The sequence below is a fragment of the Molossus molossus genome, unplaced genomic scaffold, assembly GCF_014108415.1.
Source record: "Molossus molossus isolate mMolMol1 unplaced genomic scaffold, mMolMol1.p scaffold_m16_p_1, whole genome shotgun sequence".
NCBI lineage: Eukaryota > Metazoa > Chordata > Mammalia > Chiroptera > Molossidae > Molossus > Molossus molossus.
This window is the reverse complement of record NW_023425344.1, coordinates 230,233,015-230,249,008: the sequence shown is the minus strand read 5'-3', so window position 1 is coordinate 230,249,008 and position 15,994 is coordinate 230,233,015. Positions and strand designations below refer to the sequence as shown.

Below are 15,994 nucleotides of genomic sequence, written 5' to 3'. Positions count from 1 at the left end.
GGTTAACATGACCTGTTTGTACTCTGGGTTGACGGGGCCAGGACTGGAATATGGCTCCCTTTCCCTCCTTCCATCCAGGGACGCTGTTTCTCCTCCCCTCCATCCTGCTCGTCCACTGTATCTCCAGTTCTGCCCACCTCCCCACCCCCACAGCCCACCAGATAGAACCTCAGGCTCCAGACAGAAGGGATCCAAAGGCCCTCCCTGGTCCTGCCCTTTGCATTCAGAAGAGGGCGGGGCCAGGAGGGCACCTACCTCAGTGGCAGTGACGGGAGCTTGGCTGATGCCCCTGTTGACGGAGCTCCAGGAGCGGGCCGTCAGCATGCAGGCCAGCAGGGGGTAGAGATCGCCAGCTCCAAGTCGCTGGCTGTACTTCTTCACGCTCTCCATGTCGGTCCAGATCAGCGACTGCCAGAGGTGGCAGTAATCCAGGCGGAATTCCTCCGTGAGCACCTGCGGTGGGGGCAGCAGTGGCCGGACCTGAGCCTCCCCGCCCTAAGAAGACCTAGTTCCTGGCTGGAGTGACCACTGTGAAGGGGATTGGATGAAGACCATGGCTCCTACACAACATCTGCTCCCCCCCACCCACCCAAAAATTCAGTCCAAGTTCAAAGCTACTCTTTGGCCAGCCTTGGTCCTAAGTGGCAGAAATTACCAAGTGCCCACTAACATCACATTCCCCGCCACCCTCCTAGTCAGATGCGGCCCTCTGCCTGAGCGCCGACCGGCAGAACGTGGCAGAAGCTCCATTCGCAGACTTGGCCCATGCAGGCTCCTTTGAGCCCTTACCCCTATGGCTGCAGATGACAAGACCACCCCGAGGGAGGCCTAGGAGGCATGGCCTCCCCCACCCACCCAGGACTGGCACGTGAGTGAGCCCTAGATACCTGCTGTGTCTGGGCCGTCACTCATTCCGGGGCTACGTGTGACAGCGGCTGGCCCACCTTAAACTGACGTGCCCAACGTCACTGGGCCTTTCGGTGGGGGCCAAGGCTCTGGGAGAGGGCCCTGAGGGAAGGAGTAGGAGACCACAGAGAAAACCTCCCCGAGGCTCCTCTGTCTCCCGGAATTAAACCAGGCCCTGGGCCCCAGGGTTGGCAGCAAGCTTCCCAACTTCCAGGCGGGACTTGTGGCTCCTCTGAACCAGCTCTGCATCCCAAGTGCAGGGGACAGAGCCCCTGTCAGGCCCAGTGCCCTTTCCGGCTACACATCACCTCGTCATGAGGCCGAACTGCCCCTCCCTTCCAAGTCCCAGCTCACGTCCCAGGGTCGGGCCGGCCTGGGCTTCCACTTTCACATCCCGGGCACACTCCCAGGCACTCCCTACAGCGCCCGGCCGCAAAGGAGGCATTCCCAGCCTCACTTACTGAGGAGGAAGCTGAGGCTCCGGGAGTGTAAGACTGACTTGCACAAAATGACAGCTCTGGGCCTAGGGCAGGGCCTCTCCAGATACCCTGGCCATCTGCATCCCGTTTCTGTGGCCCGTAGGGGAGCTCAGTGGACAGGACTAGCCCTGGGGCTGGCTGGGAGGGAAAGGCTCTCCTACCTGGTAGAGCCCATGGTCCAACAGGACAATTTCTGCCTTTCCCGTGTCTGGGTGCTTCCGCACCAGCACATTGCCCGGGTGGGGGTCGCAGTGCACGAACCCGTTGACAAAGACCATCTCACTGTACACCTTGCCCAGGTGGCGCGAGATCTGGAAGAGAAGGGAGTCAGGTGGGAGTTGATTGGCATTAACATCTGCCTGCTCTGGGTCCTCAAGCCAATCACCTTCGAGAGGAAGGCTGGCCCTGGCCTGTATGGCTCAGCAGTAAGAGCATCACCCACGGACCAAAGAGGCCTGGGTTCGGTTCCTGCTAAGGGCACGTACCTCTATTGCAGTTTGTCCCCGGCCCCGGTTGGCGCCGTGTGGGTGGCAACCAATCAATGTCTCTCTCTCTCTCTTTCTCCCTTTCTCCCTTCAGTTCTATCTGAAGATAAATATAAAAAATAAAATAAAATAAAAGAGGAAGGTCAGACAGATTAAGTGGGTGTAAGCGGTCCTGGTAAAAGTGGTGGCTCGATGATGCCACATTCTGGAGCTTAAACTAGGAGCTGAGTTCTCATCCAGTTGTGTTTAACTTTAGCTGCACATTCGATTCACCTGGAACCTAGAAATGCTGGGGGTGGTACCCGGGCATCAGTATTTTACGTTCCCATGGTGATGTGAATATGTGGCAAAGTAGAACCACTGCCTCTTGTTTTTCTGGTGGCTGTAACACCCGCCTCCCTCTCCACTCTTCCCTATTTCCCTTATCAGTCCCTCTTCATTTTTCCCCCAAAGTTGAAAATGGGCTAGAAAGCTGGGGTGGAGGAGTTAATGCACCGGCCCCTCCCCCAAAGAGTAAGGCTAGGGGACTGAGGACCAGGAATAAGTGACCCCACCAGCTCCAGGCCAGTCCCAGGAGGAACCAGAGTCACAAGCCCTTCTTCCCCTCTCCCTGCAGGCCCCTTTCCCTTCCCCCTCCCGGTCAGAGCCCACTGCTAATCTGATTTATGATGTCTGCACAGAAGAAGTGACACTGGAGAGGCCCTTTAATCATCCTGTCACTGCTGCTTCCCCTGCCGAGGCGGTCTTCTTATCTCTACTCCCTTTTTATTAAAGCTAAAAGCCTCTTCCCAGCTAGGAAACAGCTGCTGAATAGAGCCAGACCTGGGCCCACAGATGGTGTACCAAAGGGCTTCCACGGACACAGAGATGCTCAACCCAGAAAGCTGACGCCCAGGACACTCTGCCCTTGCATTCCTTTCAGCCTCAGCTGGACCCCATGGTCACTAACAAACACATCCCAGCCAGAGGAGAGGGGCTGGGCTCATCAGGTGGGGAACACAGGATTAAGGTCTTAAGATAAATACTCAACTGCTTTCCATGGCCTACAAAGTCTTGCACGACCAAGTCCAGCCTCCCTCCCTGGTCTCATCTTGCACACTGACATTCCAGCTATATCTGCTTTCTTTCTCTTCTCCAATGATCCCCATGCCTTCCTACCTCAGGGCCTTGGCATGTGATAGTACCTCTGCCAGGAGCTTGCTTCTTGTCTCCCCTTCACCTGGCTCACTCCTTTCTTTCTCCCCATCTCAGCTGAGCATCACCTGTCTGGGAAAACCTTCCCTGAGCTCCCAGACCAGATGAGGTCCTCCCACCACACACTCTCAGAGAATGTTGAACTTTATTCTCACGGCATGAGCACACAGTTTATGTCACTATTTGATTAGTGATCATCTAACCCACTATCATAAGCTCCAAAGGTGGCAGGGACTGGCCTTTTTTTGAACAGCTTCATTGAGGTGGAGTCTACACAGCATAAACTGGCTCTGTCACGCATACACTTGCCTGTAACAGGCCTGGCATGTGAATGTACGACTCTGCCTTCAGCATAATTGAGACCTTTGTCTCCCTGGGGTTTTTTTTTAGATGTCCTGGTTCCTGCCTCTGATGCCACTCCTAACCCCATTAATCTCCTCACAATCCCAATCGATTATAATTGGGCCCAAAATAAATCAAGAATAACCCTACTTCAGTAACAATCGCTGCCATCCCTATTAAAAGCCCTAAAAGTAGGTCCAGTTATGATCCCCATTTTGCAGATGAGGAACTGAGATGCATCGAGTGTAACCTCCCACAGCTGCGTGGCTAGAAAGTGGGTAGAGCCAGGATTCAAACCAGATGTGACCCCACAGCCTGCTAGTGACCATTATTCTGCACTGGCTCCCACTGACTTCTGCACTCTCAACCGAACCCCATGACTTCAAACAAGTCTCTTAGACGCTCAGCTTCAGTAAAATGGAAATAACAGCAGGGCCCCTCTCCAGGGCTACCGTAGGGGTAAATGAGAATTTTACTGTGCTTGGAACCTAGCGACCGCCCTTCAGTGCCCCTGCTGTTACTGATCATCGTAGCACACCTGGGGGGCGGCAGACTGGTGTCACTACCCCCCTTTGAGACGAGGAAACCGGGACTAAAGCAGCTGTCTAAAGCCCCGAGGCTGGGTCCTGCCACCACACAGCTCGCCGGCTCCTGACATTTGCCTTGGGGGGAACGAATCCCAGCACTCAGTGTCTGTTGGCATCTGGAGCAGGACTTGGCCCCATGTCAAGTTCGCAGACTTCAGCTGAGATGTCAGGTGTCCCAGAGCCACCTGGGAAAGGGGGCCCAGCCAGAGCTGGTCCTGGGAGAGCCAGCAAGTCCCCGCCCTGTGCCCCTGAGAACGCCTTTTGTTGGGTGCTTTGGCGCTCCATGGAGCCATGTTCTGAAAGGCTGTGTTTGCCAAACCAACTGGATTTATTAAGTAATAATTCATTTTTATTTGTCAAGGATGCATAGAAGGTCCAATCAGGGCTCCTGATCAGCCCAAGATAAGCTGTGCAGCCAGACTGAGCTGACGGAATTCCAGCCAAAAGCAGAGAAATGACATTTCATTTAGTCTGGGCAGGCCTGTCATGGGGAGATGTATGATCTCCCTTAAGCTTTCTGAAATATTGCTAATCGCTCTGGGCCCCCTATTACTACATTGAAAGACGGCCCCTGGGGGCTGAGGACCAGGATGGGGGTGTCCTTGCCCCTGAGAGCGAGCTGCTGCCAGGAGAGGGAGAGGGAGAGGGAGAGGGAGAGGGAGAGGGAGAGGGAGAGGGAGAGGGAGAGGGAGAGGCACTGCCCACTGAAGCTCGCACACACGAGCCAAGACCCAGAGTGCCCCCTTTCAACGCCCATCCACCTGCCCTGCCTGGGTGTCTTCCACTGAGGGCTGCTCTGGATGTTCACTGAACCAGATTTCACCAGGGCAGGCAGGTGCGCTAGACAGTCCAGAGGGAGAACCAGGCGAGGCACCCAGCTTCACTCTGGGGCCGTCTCGGTACTGCCAATGAGGGTATGGATGACCTGGAGGACAAGTCGCCTCCTCTCTCAATCTGGGTCTAAGTTCCCTTAGCTGTTAAGTGGGACTAGCTCTATCTGCTCCTCTTCCTCACAGGGAAACAGGGAAACAAGATTCGAGGTCAAAATGTGATCACGTATGGGGAAGCGCTTTATACACCGGTGATTTTCAACCTTTTCCATCTCATGGCACACATAAACTAATTACTAAAGTTCTGTAGCACACCAAAAAATATGTTGTATTTTTTGCCTGACAAAAAGATTAAGTATAATTTTGGCTGATTTACAACAAAAAAAATAATAATAGTAATTACCTACCCTGTTTGCTCCAAAGTGACTTTTTAAAAAAATCGGTGCCAATGCTTATATGTAAGGATTTGTGACACCAAGAATTAACCAATCAGATGCAAGTCTATTATATGACCTATGTATTTATGGTTCAAAACAGGGCATTCACACTAAACGGCTACTGTTGTGTTGGTTGTTGTTGGTTTTTTATTTGACAATCTAAGGGAAAAGAGGTCAATACCCCTGACTAAGTAGTCAGGTAGTGCATGTTTTAAAAATTCTTGCGGCACACAAGTTGAAAATCACTGCACTACACTATAAGACACATAAACGTGTTTGTTTGTAATGGTATAGCTTATTATTCTAAACTTGGGGGAAAAAGACACCCTGTATCACCATCAAAGAGTAATTTTAAAAAGTTAAAAACATGACCCTCACACAAATATAGAAAGAACACACTGAAGATTATTTAACTCATCAATGAAGAACCAAATGTGAAGGTGGAGTGGTTCAAAGAGAATTCTGAGGGCCTGGGTGTCTAGGGACATTTAAACAGGAATAAGAGCCTAAGGTTCCTGAGTGAGATAATAAATCAGTTACTGTCCTGCAGGGCAATAGGGAAATCATAACCTTTGGGGTTTTCTACTGGGCAGAAATCATTTGCATATCTACTGGTTAATATCTACAGGTTGACATATAATTAATTTTTCAATAGCAAAGTCTAACAAAAGCATATTCCTCTAAATAGTAAAAAAATCTTTCAGTGGGCTGATTGAACAAGGTTCAAAATAACTTTAAAATCAAACTGGGCACTCTTGGCCTTATTTCTAAATTTGGGGTGATTTTTCTTTACATCTGTCAGAATTGTAGGAAATAGTCTCTGGGAAACAATTTGCCCCGAAAAAAAAGGTAGCCAGACCCCTCCAACTCACAAAGATATCAAGGGTCCCAGGAGACACCTAAAGCCATCACTGGGCACACAACCCTCTCTCCTACTCCCATAATACTTCAGCTATGTCTCATGATTAAGAATAAACAATTTATTTATTTATTTATTTATTTATTTATTTATTTATTTATTTTTTATCCTCACCTGAGGACAGTTTTCCATTTTTTGTTCAGATAGAGTGGGAGGGAGAGAGAGGAAGAGAGAAAGAAAGAGAGAAACACTGACGTGAAAGGGACACATCGAGTGGCTGCCACCCGCACAACCAATCAGGGCTGGGGACAAACTGCAACCGAGGTACATGCCCTTAGTGGAAACCAAACCCGAGTCTCTCTGGACCGCAGGCCGATGCTCTAACCACTGAGCAAAACCACCCAGGGCAAGAATAAACAACTTAAAATAATGCTGTGCCCTGGCTGGTTTAGCTCAGCAGTTAGAGTGTCAGCCTGCAGACTGAAGAGTCACAGGTTTGATTCTGATCAAGGGCACATACTTCGGTTGCAGTTCAGTCCCTGGCCCTGGTCAGGGTTGTGCAGGAGGCAACCGATCGATGTCTCTCTCTCACATCGATTTTTCTCTCTCTCGTACCCTCCCTTATCCCCTCCCACTCTATCTGAAGATAAGTGGAAAAATATTCTCAGGTGAGGATTTTAAAAAAATAATAGTAATAATGCTGTAATGAACGTGGGGGTGCAGATATCTCTTCAAGATGTTGATTTCATTTCCTTTGTATGTATACCCAGAAGGAGGATTGTTGGGTCATATGGCAGTTCTATTTTTAGTTTTTGAGGAACCTCCATACTGTTTGCCATAGTGGCCGTACCAACTGACATGCCCACAGTGTGTTCCCCTTTCTCCACATCCTCACCGTTTGTTATCTCCTGTTTTTTTGATAACAGCCATTTTGACAGGTATGTGGTGATTGCTCATTGGGCTTTTGATTTTCATTTCCTTGATTAGTGATGTTTAGTACCTCTTTATGTACCTGCTGGCCATTAGTATATCTTCTTTGGAAAAATGTCTACTCAAGTCCCCTAAGACTTCCCCTTACCCTGTTAAAGGTGGCATCTGCATAAAGACACCTCTTTAGAATGGTAACAGCTAACATTCGGGGCCAGGCACTGTTGTGGGCACTTTACATGGACTCCCAGCCTCCTTCTGCAGGAGACAGGTAACGGAAGCAAGGCTCCAATGGGGCGGAGCTCGGTCCCCTGGCCGCAGTTAGTGAAACCAGGATCCAAAGCACGGTGGCCTGGCTCGGGAACAAGCTCTCAATCACCAGCCACCCTGCCTTCCGCTCCCAGGGAAGCTCCTGCCTGGAGACCGGGGCTGCACCCAGAACCTCTGAAGGTCCCCACAGCATCAAGAAGTCATTCCATTTGGAGAAGAGTCTCAGGGAAATCCAAGGCGTTTGTCTTACCAAGAACACACTGCTAATTAAAGCCACAGTACAGCAATTTTTAGAAAAAAAAAGTCAGTGATGAGTCTTTTAATTGTTCCGTGTAAAAAGGATGTGCCACTCATGTAAGTGATTTCGGTAATTACACAATGCCTTGATTCTCTAACAGTAAGGGAGGGAGGAAAGCCCAGAATCCATAAAAAGTGTGAGAAAAGAATTAATTTAGTAAATAATATGTAAATCAAGGAGTTATTTTTAGATTTCTTCTTAAAACTTGAATTGGCTGAAAGTACTTTAATTATTCTATAATTGCCTGGATTACTTTATTCCCACCCCCTAGGGAAAGTCTATTTATGTTCTTGGGGGAGTATCAGGGAAAGAAGGTCAAGATATCTGAAAGAAACAGAAGGTTGGTGTTGCAGGATATTAATAATCACACAAGTAGCCCAGTGTTAAGCATAAGGAGGTTAATCATTCAAACGCGCTTTGCCTGTGGCCCAGTTTCTGTCCGGCTTCCTCGGGCAGAACAACGGCCTGAAAGACCAGACCACGGCCTGGAGTACTTGCCCCTCTCCACCCCATCCTTCCCCTGGAACCACCGGGATATCTACACCACCAACCGCGGGCTGCTGCCCAGCACAGAGCACATCTGTTCAGGGAGGAGTCAGCCTGGACCAGCAAACCTGAGTGAAACCCCTGAGTGTGAAGCACTGGGAACCTCTGCCACCACCTGGGGTGCTGGGAGGAAGGAGGGGCGCTTAGTGAAAGCGGCTCTCAATTAGGCTTGAACAAGGACATCAACCTGAGAGACTCAGGCCATGGCTACTGGAAGACATGGGGAAGGGAGGTGCCTCGGGCAAGAACTCCCTCCAAAGAGATGTTTCCACACCTTCCGCCTTACCCAGGCCAACATGAGCAACGGGAAAGGGCTTCTGCCCTGCGTGTTTCCCTCCCCCCGGCAGATCTTTTCTGCTGGCGCCACAGAGTGGGCCAGGGGTTGGAACTCCAGTGCAATGACTTGCTGAGCAGGTACCATGGGCTCCGTGCCCCTGCTGCGTGTCCATCATCAAAGAGTCCCTCCGGCTGCTCCTGCGCCCACCTTACAACAAGAAGCTGGAGCCTCCAGAGGGTGCCTGGCTCCATCAAGGAGGCCCGACTGGTCAGTGGCAGAGGCTGCTCCAAGTCCAGAACGGCCGCGTCCAGAGTGACACTGGTCCCCACTCCTGACACCCCTGCTCCTGGGGAAATAGATGGATCTCCAGGAACTCATCTTGTGCCCTGGACACCTCCAGTCTCCCTGGGCCTCTCGAGATCTGGTCCAAGAAGTTACGGAGGGAGGACGATGATCTTCCCTCTAATGATCTGTCACCAGGGTCTGTGTGCCTCTGCCGCTTCTCTGCCCTGGTCTCCTGAGCACCTCCCACCAGAGCCAGAGGCCCAGTCAGTGAGCCACGGTGTGAGCATATATCAGCATCTCAATCCTTGGTGGTGTGAGGGGACAGGGGAAACGCTGAGCGTTTAGGAGATGGGGAAGGGGAGTCACCATACACTCAATCGATGATCACTCACAGACAACAGAGGTAGGGAGACAGGAGGTGAGCAAAGAAGATTCTTCAAGATTCTATGGAGGGAGACACAGCCCTGTGAATAATAACCCCGTGAATTATAAATGCCTTTTCTTTTTTTTACAGAACTTCACAGCTTGCAAGGTCTGCACAATGACCCTGTGAAGTGTGTATCGTTATCACTCCAACGAAAGAGACGAGGACTCAGCCTGGGGGGCTGCCCTGAGGGCCCTGGCACCACTGAAACAAGAGGGGGGCCTGGAAAAGAGGGTCAGTGGAAAGACTTTCGAGTGAGAGCTAAACCCCCGCTCCCCTCTGGACCCTGACAGGAGTGAAAGGACAGCAGGCTCCAGAGGCCACACCTCACACCAGGAGGGCCGTCGGAGGGCAGAGGCTGCTCCAAGTCCATGACCACTGAAAGCCCCGCGCCCTCTTGGCACAGCTGGCTCCACAGGCTGGAGCCTCTGTGAGCCCCCCTCCCGGCACGCACCCCCGTTCTTCAAACACTGCAGATGTCTACCCGCCAGGCCTCCGGTCCCCGTCCCGCCAACCCCAAACCCGAGACTCTGTCACCTTTCTCGCGGCTAATTTCACGCAAATTCAATTGGATCTCAGCCCAGGCTGGGTCTTAAATACATGCTCACTGAAATCCAATTAACCTTCGATAAAGGTCCTGCAATCAATAGTCATCCTGTGGCTTGAGGAGGCTCCATCCAGCCTGGGAACGGCGCTCCTGCACGACCTTTCTTTTAATGAAATCAATGACAGTCACCGTCGCCAGCTCTTCAAGTGACTGGCAAGTATGAGCACCGGGTCAGGCCCTCTAATATCTGCTTCTGGCTCAGAGATGCCAGCAAACAAGGGCCCCTCGGGCGCAGGCCCCCACGGCCCCACGTTCCCTGGCAGGTGAAGACACCTGGGCCCCTCGGCTGCCTTGTGCCAGCAGGTGCAAAATATCCCAGGTGCCCAGGCCCCCTGGCCCTGGGGCAGATGGTTCCTGAACTTCGATGAGTATCAGAACCCACGTGGAGAGTTTGTTAAAATGCAGATTCTTCGACCCTTCCTACCCTAGGTTCTGACTGATAAACTTGGGGTGAGGCCCAGGAATCTGCACTGTTACATAGCCCTTGATGATTCAATAGGCCTAGCTCCCAGTCAGCTAACCATGGCTGTCTCACACCCACAACACCCAGAGCCCAGGCCCACAGCCCTGTCCAGCCTGGGGTTTCTGTGAAAGTATTTAATGACATCATCTCAGAACCCCAGAGGGCTTCGTGGGTCACACAGAATGCTAGAAGCCAGGGGCAGGGGATTGAGGAACGAAGGAATGGATTCCTTAGGAAGTCCTAAGGAATTAAGACAGTGTGGGATTATTGTAAGGGTAGACCCACAGACCAATGGAAGAGAACAGAGTCCAAGAAAGACCCACAGCTGACTGACGACAAAGATGCCAGATCCCAAAGACCAGACTGCATGATTCCATTGACATGAAGATCAGTAATAAAAAAAAGTGGTCTATGGTGACAGAAGTCAGGGTGAGGGTAGGGCCTGGGAGGGTGCATGAGGGAGCCAGCCAGGGGGCTAGACATGATTTGAATCTTTGTCTGGCTGGTGATCACATGGCTTAGCCATATGAAAACTCACTGAGGTGTCCTCTTATAAGTTAGGTCTGAGTCTCTGATTCTTCCTCTGCAAAATGCAGACAGTAAGACCTCCCTCCTAAGGCTTCAGTGCAGAAAGGCCTGGCACAGGGAGGCAGGCCATCAGTAAACATTCACAGTAAAAGGAGGTAAAGTAAAAGGACAGAGCCCAGTGATCATGATAATGGTAATGAAAACAACAATCATCAACTAGCTACCAATCTGGAGTGCTAGCCACCTGCCAGGCGCTGTGCTAAGCACGGCTCGTGCACTACCCCAGTCCTCAGTCTCTATCAAATGGAACAAGGTTTGTATGAGATGGGTGAAACGACCCTTGGTGTGGGCCAGAGAAGGGCTGCAGTCAGAGCACCTGGGCAGCGAGGTCAAGTTCCTCAGTCACTACTCCAGCTCCTGCCTTGAGGAGTTCCCACTGCAGCCCATGACCTCAGGAAAGACATCGCGCGCACGCGGGGGGTCTCTCTCTCTCTCTCTCTCTCTCTCTCTCTCTCTCTCCCCCCTACCCCCCACATTTCTCCCCATCAATAAAGTGATAAAGTGGAGGGCTGAACTGGGACAGGCGTTTTCTTATCCTCTGCCCCCAAGCAGAACTCTTCCAGAAAAGCCCTAAGGTTGTGTATCAAACTCCAACACAGGCTGGGAGCCCTGTAAGGAAGGGAGTGTGTCTGGCTCCCCTCTGAACCTCCACACCTAGGACACAGCAGGGGCTGTAAAAATGATGAACGTGCCCTGCTGGTGTGGCTCAGTGGCTGAGCGTCGACCCATGCACCCAGGGGTCACTGGTTCGATTTCCGGTCAGGCCACATGCCCAGGTTGTGGGCCCGATCCCCAGAGGGGGGTATGCAGGAGGCGGCCAATAGATGTTCTCTCTCAACAATGTTTCTATCTCTCTTCCTCTCTCTCTAAAATCAACAAAGAAAAATGTTTTTTTTTAAAGATGATGAATGCTGTGGAAAAGTACAAATCCACCCAAACTGTGGAACCCTATGGTGACAAAGAGGAAAACAGGGTACAGGTCCCACCACACTGACCAGCTTTCCCTGAGACCAATGAGTAGGTGACAGAGGCCCCTTGCTTGCTGGAGTGGAAATAGTCGGCTACTGCCAACCCTTTCTTGCCTGGTACCTGAGCTCTGGGGAGTGGCAGGGAGAAGGGAGGTGGGAAGAGGAAAGGGTTGTGTCCAGGCCCCAAGAGACAGGAGGGTTAAGTCGCATGGATTTTGCACCATCATTCTCTGTGGCCACTCAGCCCATAGAGCTTGGATGATACAAGAAGACAGGTGGCAATCACTTGTCCAGGCAGGAGCTGTCGGAGGGGCTCAGTACGTGCCTGTCCCCCTCCGCATGCTGCCAACCCCAGCTTTAGGAGACAGGGGAGAGGGGTGGACCAAATGACCTGGAAGTATGCTTTGTACTCAGAGTTTACAATGCTTCAGACAACAGGCCCCACTGCAGGGTGGTGAGACCTGACCTACACACGCCTGCCCTTGCTGGGCAGCCCCGACCAAGCCCGTGTCCCTGGCACCGCAGCCATGAGCTCTCAACCTCACCTCGTTGACATCGATTTTGTTCCTCTCCATGTAGTCTTTGTCATTGACCTGCCCGCCGTCCAAAAACTCCATCAGGAGGACCCGCTTGGTGGACAGCTCCCAGTAGATTTGGGGGACCTGGAATAGGAAAGGGCAGGTCAGAAATGTCTGGGGGCTAGGAGCCGGGAGGCGAGGACCTCCGACAGACACAGCAAGCCGGACAACAGCAGACTCCTCCCAGGAGCAGAAGAGAAGGCCTGAGCGGGACCTCAGCAGGGACAGGTGGGGAAGGAGAGAGGCAGGACAGAGGAGAGGGCAGGTGATCTGCCTCCACCAGACAAGCCCCGGCCCCTCCTTTAGGACCCCGCCTGCTTGGCACCAGAGAACAGCTTCCCGGCCTCCTTAGTGCCTTCCAGACACAATTAAAAGCCAAAACTGAAATTGGGACCTAGGAGACAATATGTGGAACCTCTCACACCTGAGCAAGAGTTGAAGTTGAAAGCTATTTCCGTCTCTCCCCAGGCCCATTGCAGGCTCCTGACATGAATCTCAACCCTCTGCCTCAGTTTCTACACCTCTGCAATTGGAGTATTGTGCCTGTGCCGGAATGTGCAAGTGTCTGAACAAATGAATGTTTACTGGATGATGAATTTTTCAGTCAGGAAGTCGTGAGTTTTCTCACGCCCATCTCCTACAAGACCCTGTGGAAAACAGTGCTGGACCCTAACCCAACACCTATTCCCAATCCACCTCTTTCCCAGAGACAGGAAGAACTAAATACTTTCCCGGCCTGTCTTGCAACAGGTATGGCCATCTGACACAGTTCTGGCGTCTGAGACATAGTGGAGGTCTGCAAGGGGGTCTGGGAAGGCTTTTATTTTCTAGATAAGAAAAGGGAAGTTTGTAGACAATGCAACTCTTCTTACACTTCTCTTCCTACCTGCAAGTGAACACAATACCTGGAGCCACAGCAGCGCTCCTGCAATATGAGGCAAAGTTCAAGAATACCAGAGATGCCAGCCCTGAAATTGTTAAACCACTGAGACAATCAGCAGGCAGCTTCTGCAAGCCTTCTTGCTATGAGAGGAAACTACATCCTGTTTGTTTAAGACCCTCCAGATTGGCTGTCAGTTATCTGTGAACTAATGCATTCCCATCTGATAGGCTCTTCCACTCCCTCTGACTCTGGGAACATCCAGTAGCTGAAAAGAGAACAGATTCTCCAAGAACAGGCAAGAGATTGGACTGCACAAGGGCAGCTGGGCTGCCATGTGAGTGAGTGACACCCATCAGTCCCACCACAGCTAGAAAGGAGGAATAACCAGGTATCAGATTGCAATGTCTCCCCAACAGCTTGATGGGTTTATTTCTACTTACAAATAAAGAAACGAGGGAAGCGAATTCAAGTGTTTGGGGAAATAAGGACTTCCCTCAGCCCGACCCTCAAGACTCATCTAGCCGTAAGATAGCAGCCCTCATGTCAAAAAAAAGCCCGTTCCCTGTTCCTGGTCCTGCTAATAACTGTTGTGACTCAGTCTAGCCCCTTAGCTCCTCCACGCCCCAGTTCTCCTTAGAGAGGAGACTGTTCTGCCCATCTCAGAAGGGAGCTCTGAGCTCTGGGCCTACATACAAGTGTGACGCTCTGGGCTCTCCGGAGCAAGGTTCCAACGGCAATCAGGGTGTCATTTCGGTTTGCTACTTTCCTGAAGTTTCTGCCACTTGAAAATATGGGAGAGTAGAGAAATCTGTGACTGTTACTTTGAACTTAAAATCCAGTTTTGCTTGGTCTTCTTCAAAAGGTACCTTGAAAAATATAAGTACAGCCCTGGCCAGTTTGGCTCAGCAGTTAGAGCGTCGGCCTGCGGTCCAGAGAGACCCGGATTCGGTTCCTGCTAGGGGCACGTACCTCGGTTGCGGTTTGTCCCCTGCCCTGGCTGGGTCGTGTGGGTGGCAACCACTCGATGTGTCCCTTTCATGTCGATGTTTCTCTCTCTCTCTCTCCCTTGCACTCTATCTGACCAAAAATGGAGGAATGTCCTCGGGTGAAGATAAAAATACACACACACACACACACAAATCCACTGCTGTTGTTTGTGGCTTCCAAGTGCAAGAGACACATTTTGGGGTTAGTTCTTCCCTCGGTGTGTTTGGACGGAAGCTTGGCAGGGGGCTCCGCGGACAGGTGGCCAGAGCCCAGATGGGCCTACCCAGGTGACGCGGGAACAGCCGTGAAAGAGCCTCCGTCAGGAAGAGAGACCCCAAGGCTGGAGACTTCCAGCGTCATGCGTGTGCTGGGTCTCCCCTCCACCACCCTTCCCCTGTCTCAGTCTCACAAGAGTGTGCTCCCTGCTCAGCTGCTCAGATCTGGCGTGACAGAGGTATCACACCTGGGAGGTGGAGGCATCTGTCAGGGAGCTCAGTGAGGACACTGTCCCTCCATGGGTGTGACATGGAAAGTATTACAAAATGCAAAGCTGCTTTCTGCTCAGTTAGGAGAAGCTTGGCTTGACACAGGGACTTGCTCCTAAATCACCATGTGGGCAGGAGGGTTTGGGGTACGAGGTAAAATTCACTTCACCCCAACACCCATGCGGCACCACTGATCCTCCTCCTGCTTCTTCTATCAAGGACAGGACAGATGAAAAGAAAACATTTAAAGTGGTAATAAGAACCACCGCTCACTGTCTACCTCCCACCCCCAACAAAGCTAAACCCTGGGAGGCTCATGACCAGGTACCTGCTGACCCCACAGGCAGGGTCACACCCTGGCCATTAGGACCTCCGAGTCCAGGGTCTCCTTGTTGCAAAGTAGAGGCCCACTCCTGTGGTTTCCACCTGTCCCCACACTGGGGCCAACCCTGACCCCAGGAAGGAGAGCACAAATCATGCAACATCCCAGCTCAAGACACTGGGCCTGTCTCACAGTCTGGCCCGCTTTGTTCCTGTGTTGTGGTCCACACACCTGTGAAGCAAGCCCTGGCTTGTTGGACCAGTGCCCGTCACCCAGGGACACAGCCCTCCCGTCAGCAGAGCCCAGCAGAGCAGAGTGCCGACTCAGAGTCAGACTACTGGGCTGGAGCCCTGGCTCTGTCGCCTCCAGCTATGTGACCGTGGCCAAGTTTTATAAACTCTCTGAGCGCCACTGTCCCCACCTGTCAGAGGGTGATGATGAGTACAATGGAAGCAACACTCCCTGCTTCCTAGTGGCATGTGTGGAGTCCTGTGCTCAACATGGAAGCACTCACCAAGCAGCTGCTAGACAAACGTCTGCTGCCATGTGACAGCCATGTAGTTTCACATGTGGTCTGATACACAAGCACAGCCCAGAGGTCATGTTGCAGACAGCTCAGCATCATTGAGCTCTTCCCCACAATCATCACACAGGCAGAGCAGCACGCTGGTTTTACACGCAGGCTTCGGAGCCAGGCTGCCTCCGCTCAGAGCCTGCCTCTGCCCCTTCCCAGGAAGCTGTGTGACCTTGGACAAATGGTTTCACCTCTCTGAGGCCCAGTTTCCCTTGGTGACATGGGGCTAATAATGGCATCTCCCTTGTGGGGCTTTAATAAGGATTAAAGTGTAAACACATGTAATGCTCTTTAAAAATCATCTAATACAGCATAAGCATGTAAAAATCTTAACTAATATTATGATATATCTTAATCTTTGCGGTTCTTAGGAAGCTATGGCACTTCTCCAAA

At 51.7% G+C, this 15,994-nt stretch overlaps 1 protein-coding gene across 2 annotated transcripts in view; it reads right to left on the bottom strand.

The window, feature by feature from the left end:
- The window catches only part of ADCK1 (aarF domain containing kinase 1), a 108,792-nt gene that overhangs the window by 6,752 nt on the left and 86,046 nt on the right, over positions 1-15,994 (bottom strand). For both annotated transcript variants that reach the window (XM_036246516.1, XM_036246525.1), the window contains exons 7-9: positions 12,318-12,434; positions 1,547-1,696; positions 256-453 (exon numbers count right to left, since the gene is read on the bottom strand). In XM_036246516.1, coding sequence (XP_036102409.1) covers positions 256-453; positions 1,547-1,696; positions 12,318-12,434 — 465 coding nt within the window. The remainder of the gene's footprint in view (positions 1-255; positions 454-1,546; positions 1,697-12,317; positions 12,435-15,994) is intronic.